At 40.2% G+C, this 8,822-nt stretch overlaps 1 protein-coding gene across 1 annotated transcript; it reads right to left on the bottom strand.

Annotated features, from left to right (window-relative positions):
• Positions 1-637: 637 nt before the first annotated feature.
• Positions 638-4,527, bottom strand: C4H3orf80 (chromosome 4 C3orf80 homolog). Its single transcript, XM_063916155.1, has one exon. The coding sequence runs from the start codon at positions 4,180-4,182 to the stop codon at positions 3,598-3,600; it is 585 nt and encodes a 194-aa protein (XP_063772225.1). The 5' UTR covers positions 4,183-4,527; the 3' UTR covers positions 638-3,597.
• Positions 4,528-8,822: the final 4,295 nt, after the last annotated feature.

The raw sequence follows: 8,822 nt of genomic DNA, 5'->3' as shown, positions 1-8,822 counted from the left end.
CCCAATGTGTATAAATATATTCAAAATGACTCCGGGTAATATATACCACTTCTGAAGGTAGACATTTTACAATTACAAAGCCTCTAAGTGTGTGTGGGAGAAGGGGGGGGGGGGGCACACCTCCTGTGGTTACTGGACACACCCCTGAAGAATGGGCTCCTACCACTGCATTCCCCCAGTGGACTCTTCATGTTCCAGTCTAACTTGGAGTAAACATAAAACTAAATGGTTGCAATTGACCACAAAAGATTTTAATGACTACTTAGCAGAACAGGTGGATGACACTACTCCTCGGTTGACTCCAATGTGGTGTAAGCCAAGTACACATCTGAATAATTTGACTTACAATCCAACAGATTTGGTGATTTTTCAGAGCAACAAAATAGAGAGGTCTGTAGCTGTAAATAGGGAAGAGTATTCCCAAGTCTGCAGCCAAGAGGAAAATGAGGGCTTCCCAAATACCTCTCAAGAAACATGTAGTAATTGAATTTTTTTCTCTGGCTCTACCAAGGGTGTCTTTTAGAACCACAATTTACCAATTACAGTAGTTTGATGGGGCAATCTTCCTTACTTAATATTGAGCTGAATACAAATAAGAGAATGTCCATTCCATGTAGGTATCATAAAGTAATCGAATGGTTTTATTAAAATATTTGTAAATCACTAAATTTCAATGTCCTGGAGACATTATAGCTCTTTTGTATGGTCAAGAAATGAATTCAAACTTTCTTCATGGTTTTCAGTAAAACACGGCATAATATACAATCATAAACATGATATAAATGTAGGTTTTTTTTACATTTTAAAAAGTGTTGCCTTGTTATTATCAAATTATGTAAATAATAGCTATATGAATTTTATTCAATATGGGTTTATGAACAAATCTGCATATTTGGCAATAACATTATATCAAATCAAGTTTATTGCGCTACTATTTACATAATATGAGCATTACAAATAATTAACAAATTTGGGGACATTTTTGCAAACACTTTTAGCCAGTTAAGTGATATCTAAGTATGTTTTCAATCAGTATAATCTTTGAATTATACATTGGTCTAAAGCTGAAAAAGAAAACATATTTAAATTGTATTGACCAAGCTATTCTCCCTCATTTCTCTTTGTCATCCAATTAATTATCAGAAGGATAAAAAAATATTCAGATGACTAGAGTAGGATTTACAAAGGAGCACACAATGCAAGTAAGGAACCTGTATGTCAAGGGCCATATATGTATATATATAGCCAGATTTGTTAATTTTACCAAACTACTTTATTTATGCCCAAACCAACGTGAAAAATAGAATCGACCATTTGTACCTCTTGTAATCTTTATTGAGATTCCAACTCTACTGTCAGGGGTACAAAAGTGGCCTTGTTTTGAGGAACCCAGAATTAAAATCAGGCCCTGACAGGTACACAATAAAATAGCTGCCAAATCATATTCTTTTTTTCCTTAGAGTTCAACAATTCCATAAACTAAGATTTGTTACAGAGAAAGAAAAGTTATATTGCAGGATAAACCATACTTATATCATTATACATAAATGTATTTCTAAATAATTTCCTGCTTGAATGGCCTGAGCAAAACCAAAATTGCTAAAAGGCAGTGATAGGTAAAAAATGCTGTTCAGTCTTATCTGTTTGTGAATGAGATGCCAAAGAAGCTGCATTTTGTGTTTATGGCGGTCTTATCTTAGTTGCCAACAGAAACAAACGTAATACATTGGCTGGAGAAGCTACGTTTGAATTTGAAATATCTTTACCAGTAATCCACTTTATAATCACCTTTTATTCCTTTTTATTTTTTCCCACTTGAATTGACTGTATAAGGTTAACCCGCTACAATCTCTAAATTGACATCATTGCGTGTGTATAAACTAAGGCAGTCACTAAGCCGTGAATTATACATATCACTGCCATTCATTCACTTTGCTCCTACGTGCTCCTGTATTTCCAAGACAATATGTTCTTTCCTTGCAATTATAACCCACATAAACTCCTTCCCTGGGCATGACAGGAAAGAATAATTTCGCTCAAACAGTGCAAATTAAAGATCTAAAGCCTACAAAACATTCTGCATTATAATGTGCAGCTATGGTTTACATCCCAAATGTATCACAGCAGTTAGTCAGGCACCTGACAAAAGTCTATGGCTTATGTACTTTGTATTGTCATTTTTGTTTTTCTTGAAGTAATAAAACTTCAGTTACAGGCACAAAGGAGTTTACCATCATATAATCGCAGACAGATTGTTATGTTAGTAAACATACCCTAAGTACCTCACTCTGTTGTACTTTCCAGAGTGCCTTATTGCCTGGAGAAGGATGAAGTGATTAAAGCGTACATCAAACTGAATAACATATTTCTCAGGCACTTGCGATATAACTCATATATAGATATAACAAGATGTAATGCGATGTAGGTTAAATCATTGCTCATGTTCTGGAATCTTGTCCAATTCCAGGAGTTTCTAGCAAATTGATATCTAGGAGTTTATTGATTATCCTATAAAGGACAAAAGTCTTCTGCCAGGGGTTGGTATCGCAGAGGGCTGAATGCTGAGTCTTGCATCCAACATAAGAACAAGAGAAAGAGTTAAAGCAGCAGATTCTCCAACTTCTTCTCCAGAAATGTGGAAGGCAGATGCAGGACTGGTACGACCTGATGCATACACATCCATCTTGTTTTTTTTTATAAATGAAGATATGGGTTGCATTCCAGACAGGACAAGAGTAGGCAATGAATGAGTATATAAAATAGGTCCAGACAAGAGATTGCAGAGAAGAGATAATCCATTAGCTGCCAAGAATAATCTAGAGTAAAACTGCAGTTTGGCGACGAGAGGTATTTAAATTATACACAGCAGTGTCAGATGAGGTGATTAACGGAAACCCCATTCGAATAAAAAGGATCCGTCCTGCAATGTAGACACATGGAAACTAGAGAGAATGGATAACAGACAGGCAGTGCATTACCACTGCAGCGTACAACTTGTGTAAGTAGTTAAGGGTGAGGCAGAGGCTTATTCAAAATAGCTGTCTATTCACATCTGTATGTTACTCAACACATTCATATGAAGCTCAATTGTTTTTGTGGGTATTTTAAGATAAAACCCAAGTATTATATTTTTCCCTCATCCAGGCACACACAGCCCTTTAGAGTCTAGTTCAGTAAACTGATTATTTACTCTTTAAGGTGCACCATACTCATCAGTGTATATAGCTAGACTACACAGCAGTCCCTATATTAGACACCAGTCAGATATATGGATGAAGAACGCATAGTATAAGCAGTGCTTTTACCTTCAGCCATGATGCAGAATACAGCTAACCTGTGTCTCTCTTGTCGGCAAAATATAAGCCCAGAATGCCCATGCAGAAAGAGGCTGGCAGGGCAGGCTGGAGGTTGTAGTTCCACAAGAGCTAAAGCCTCACAGGTTCCTGATATAGCTGGTACTAGTGCTATAACTGAAAGTACATGATTAGATAGGGGGCATTGCAGGACAATGAGCAAGAGACGGTAATGGAATACAAAATAGATGGAGCAACTGGACATACAGCAGGGGTCTGCGTTATGGTATATGTGGTCGCCAGTTTACAGTGTATAAGGAGGCAAGGCTCCTGTCCCTATATCTTCTCCCTGGGCTGGGATCTGGGACACCGGCAGTATGACCTGGCCGGGTCTCATGGACTCCTCATAGGTGGGCAAGTACTTGACCTCCTCATAGCTGGGCAGCTGCAGGAAGACCGGGGAGGAGATGATGCGGAGCTCATGCTCGGACAGGTGCCGGACACTGTCTATCAGGGAGTCCTGGGAGCTGGTCTCGTTCAGCAGCCCCGGCCCCCCGCTCTGCCCCCGCTGCTGCTGGCGGCTGTACCTGCGAGGGCTGGGGCAGATCATGCGCTGCAGGAAGTAGCCGATGGCGAACAGGACCAGCAGTATGAGCAGCCCGGAGAGCTTCCTGACGAACCAGCCCACGTTGTCCAGGAAAGTGTGGAAGGGTAGCCGGCAGCATCGGATCTCCGTGTGGCTGACGTTCCCGTACACACAGCAGCCCTCCTTCTCCCCGCACAGCAGTTCCCCGCAGCTCCAGCCCGCCTGGGACTCCTGCAGCAGCTCAGCCCACAGCAGCACCGCTGTGATCAGCAGGGAGCCCTCCGGCGGGAAGCACTGCACCATCCTCTCCGCTCTGCAGCTGCAGCGCCGGGGCAGCAGGCACACTGCAGCATGCACACACTTCCGAAGTGTCACCAGCCAGCCCAGCTCACATCTTCATCAGGAGTCTATAGGGAGGGGAGGTGAGGACTGGAGAGCTGCAGCCTGCAGCCCCCTGCAATGATACACTGCTGCTGGTGATACTGGTGCTGGTGAGGAGGATGTGAGTCCTTTTCTGGGGTTTCTTGTTCTAGTGACCTTGGACTCAGACAACTTGATCATCGTATTCCATGAGTGCTGTGCATAGCAGCTTCAGATACCAGAGCCAGCCCAGCATCATCACACACTGGAAGCAGCCCAGATGACAGATACATCTAAGCTGCTCCCCAATACAAGGGGCACACATCAAATGGCATGACTGATTGCTTATGCACCCTGTGTATATCTGCTTATGTCTTTATGCCAAGGTTCACAAGCATTGCAATCCTTTTTTTTTTACAGAATCAAAAATTATTTTGCTATTACATTATTATGTAATATCAAAATATCTTGAAATATGAAAGTAGTAACTGCAGTGTGTGTGTGTGTGTGTGTGTGTGTGTGTGTGTGTGTGTGTGTGTGTGTGTGTGTGTGTGTGTGTGTGGTAATTTAGTGATGGTATTTTTTATTTTTTTACTAGCCTCCATTTATTTTAATAATGTTGCAAATCTGCATCATGTATATAGTTAGTGCCAATTAATTGCCTGATGCATTTTTTTTAATTTGTATAATGCATGTATGCAGCATACAGGTTGCTGATATCATATGTGTATGTATTCTGATCACCTAAAGTGATGCCAGCAATATGCTGTGCTGTACATACTGTAAGTAAGAGGTAGGTCATGCAGCAAGAAAGAGCTGTCCATATATTTAGTCAGACAGCAGCTGTAGTCACCAGCCAGTGCACTGACATTTCATCATAAGTGGCTGAGAGCAAGGTGAGGTGGGACTTTCTGTATATTACTTTATATTAGTCACAGCTTCATGTAAGCAAATAATACACTGAAGCTCAAATTACTTTGCTGACAAGCAGTGCAAATCATTACAGCCTGTTCTTACCTGCAGTCCTCTTCTTTTGTCAGTAGATTATCACAGGCTAATTTATTTTCTTTTCCCCCTCACAATATACAAGTACTGCAATATTTTACCATGCAAATGCATACAGCAGATATGTGCTTATTTCTTTACTTAGTTACATTTGCAATTGTCTTATATATCATGATGAACCACATAACATAACATGTATAAACGCAGATAGTTTCATTCATCTTGACTGTCAGAGTGGAGATAACAACATACAAAATATGTAAGAAAAGTGTTAGTAATAGTATCAACCTGGAGTATTAGGGCCCGTCATTAGGTTCCCTATAGAGGTTCTCATGAGTATGTGCATGTAGACAGCTATTATTACTAAAAGCTCAAATGGGGACTCACTGTCTATATGCTGGTCCCAGGGATTACCAGTAAAGCAGGGGGAGACATACAGGTGGGAAATTATTCTTGGGGAAATGGATACTGTAGTGTGAAGGGCCTGTGACTACTGATCATGCAACTTATACCCCTTTCACATCGCACTAAAAACCCGGTATCGACACGGCATATTGCCGTGTCGAAACGGGTCAGTGTGCGATGTGAAAGGTCCTTTGCAGAATTAGCGGGTTGCCTGACCCGGTAATTCAACCTGGTAAAAAAGAAGGGTTATTACCGGGTTGAATACCGGGTCAGGCGCAGTGTGAATGGGAGCCGTTCCGATGCGACGCAGCTCCCATTCACAGCATAGGGAGAGGCGGCGCAGGAGATGAGAGCTCATCTCCCAGCGCCGCCTCCACCCCCGCCCCTCTGCTGCTGCGCCCCCCGCTGCTATGGCAACCAACCCGGTATATTGCCGGGTCGGAAAGCCAGCAGAGGAGCGCAAATGCCGGATCCCACCCGGTAAGGACACGTTTCTCTTACCGGGTAGGATCCGGCATTTGCGATCTGAATGCAGTATTAGTCAAGACTGCTAGTAGAGAAGACCCATAAGGTTAGCAAGGTGATATAACAGATAAAAACTACAATTGTGTAAGGGAAGCAACAGGCTGCTGGGTTTAAAAGACCAGAATTTTTACTGATTGGTCCATAATTTGGAACAGGTGAAACTCATTGGTTAATTACAAATTCTTACAACTAGTCTCTTAAGAATGCTAATTCATATGCTAGGTACATACTATGCGATATGGCGTTCAGCCAATGAATGACATATCGCAAAGGTCATCTGTCAGTCTGTACAGATGATATGTCTGCTGTGAACAACGTCATGCACAGACTGGGCAGTACAGATGGTGTAAGTATTAGCATTACTGCCTCACAGCACTAAGGTCATGGGTTCAATTCCCACCATGGCCATAACTGTATGGAGTTTGTATGTTCCCCCCTGACTTGCGTGGGTTTTCTCTGGGTACTCTGGTTTTCTCCTACAATCCAAAAATATACTGGTAGGTTAAATGTCTCCCAACAAAAATGAACCCTAGTATAAGTGTGTGCATGTACATGGGCAGACTAGATGGACCAAGTGGTTCTTATCTCCCATCAAATTCTATGTTTCTATGTATCCAGTCGGCCCTGCTGCACAGCCAATGCTGATATATCAGCCTAGCCACCCCACTTACCTCCCAGGAATGCCCACTAAAAACCACATAGCCTGCTAATAAATTTGTTCTCTGTCTCGATGCATTACAAGTTGGGGTGCATGCGCAGTACTTAAAATATTGTCCAACTGCATGGATAGCATGTGACTCAGAATCAGGCCTTATAATAGAGCCTAGAGCTTCACAATCCAAGCCCAAATGCACTGATCACAAGAGAGTGAACATGTGATAAAAGATGTATATTATAATGAACATAGGTAAGCTGTTGTGTTAATTCTAAAATACTGGGGAGATTTTTCAGCACTTTCAGAAAAGAGGATTGCTGCGTACTATTGTCCTATACACATACACAATACACATTCAGTATAAAATATCTCAAATGCCTTCTCACTGAATTGAAGCAAATGCACAGAGCATTTTAATGTGCAGTTGTGTATATTGGTCTATCATGTACATACATTGAATTCTGCTTTTTTTCACAGGCACTTTGTGAGACATTTTGCTGATTTTTGGTCAGTGACAGACGTCTGCATGTTGGCAAAAGGAAAATGTCACCACATTATTTTCTACTGACACATTTCATCCACCCCTTTAATTACAGCTTCTCTTTTTTTCCTCCTAAAATCCTGTTTGTTGTAACTTCATTTATGTTATTAACTCATGGCAGTAAGGGAACATCAGAACTATGATTTCAAGCACCATAACCTAATATAATAAGTATATTTACATTGGCTATGTGGATATATGAAAGTGGCATGGAGATGTGCTAAGATTGTGCATGTGGCATCCAATTAAACGTAGTGTCAGAATCCTGATTATGGAGATGGTATACAATCCTCCCAATACTAACATCTCTGTGGAGCCCAGCCAAGGCCTCCATATTTGCCTAACTCTGGCATTGTAAAAGTGGGTTTGCTTCCTTCCCAATATTAATATCCTATTCGTAAAGCAAATATACTGTTTTTATTATTTCACTTATTATAATAACTAATTATATACCTTTTACTAACTTCCTCGCAAGGTTATACCAAGGGAATATACCATTAAATTATTAGGACAATTCTATTCAAGAAAGATTGCACACATGATGTAGAAAAGTAGAGTGTATTTACATAAACAATTGATTCTCAATAAAGTTCACATATATTATAGAACATTATTATTACATTTTAATATACAATCCAATATTTTAATATGTTTTAACAATATACAGTATGTGAGTATAACTGAATGTAATATATGTAGAGAGAGATCATGTTAGTGTAGCAGGAAGGGGATACCATGTTGTTTAAAACACACAGACTCCATTTTGGAATTAAACTCCCATGATTCAGTAGTCTCCATAGACCACAAAAACATAATGGACCGGATGTAATGCTGTCCGAAGTTGCCTAACATGCGGTTTGCCGGCAAACTGCACGTTCAGCAAACTCGGATGGAATTACATCTGGCCCCATGTCTGAACTACAATTAGATCCATCATTCCACTATCCTGTTAGATTCAACTATTCAATTTACACTAAATATATTTACAGTTCTATATTTACAGTTTGACTCTTCCATTATACCAACTTATTCAGACATACTAGTATAACGTAGCCAAAATTCACATTCCTATGCGTCTAAGATTTCACTATTGTTAAAGCACATAATTCAATAGAGAAAGGGAAAAGCACATGGTGGCAGCCATATTGAATTAGCAAGATATACTGTATAAAACCGATTACAATGTTACAGGTAAACCAATATTTAAATCACCATCCTAAACACCAACACTGTTGTTACAGCTAAGACTACAATAAACATCATATATTGCATGCTGCCTATATGGCACAAAACTACCACAAAATTAAATTACATAATTACCATTAAAGCCATCCTTTTTACATATTAAACTACAGTATGTACTACACCATTATCAATATTCCTTTTTCTATCATTAGCGTATAGAGAGATCAAGTTGATACTTGGCCATGATATGGAGCAGGCAAATCCTGG

This window comes from Pseudophryne corroboree, chromosome 4 (assembly GCF_028390025.1).
Source record: "Pseudophryne corroboree isolate aPseCor3 chromosome 4, aPseCor3.hap2, whole genome shotgun sequence".
NCBI lineage: Eukaryota > Metazoa > Chordata > Amphibia > Anura > Myobatrachidae > Pseudophryne > Pseudophryne corroboree.
The sequence above is the reverse complement of the archived record's forward strand: the minus strand, read 5'-3'. Positions and strand labels throughout refer to the sequence as shown.

What these genes read in the sequence shown, in the direction of transcription:
- C4H3orf80 (XM_063916155.1), bottom strand. Translation starts at nt 4,182, where the DNA reads ATGGTGCAGTGCTTCCCGCCGGAGGGCTCCCTGCTGATCACAGCGGTG.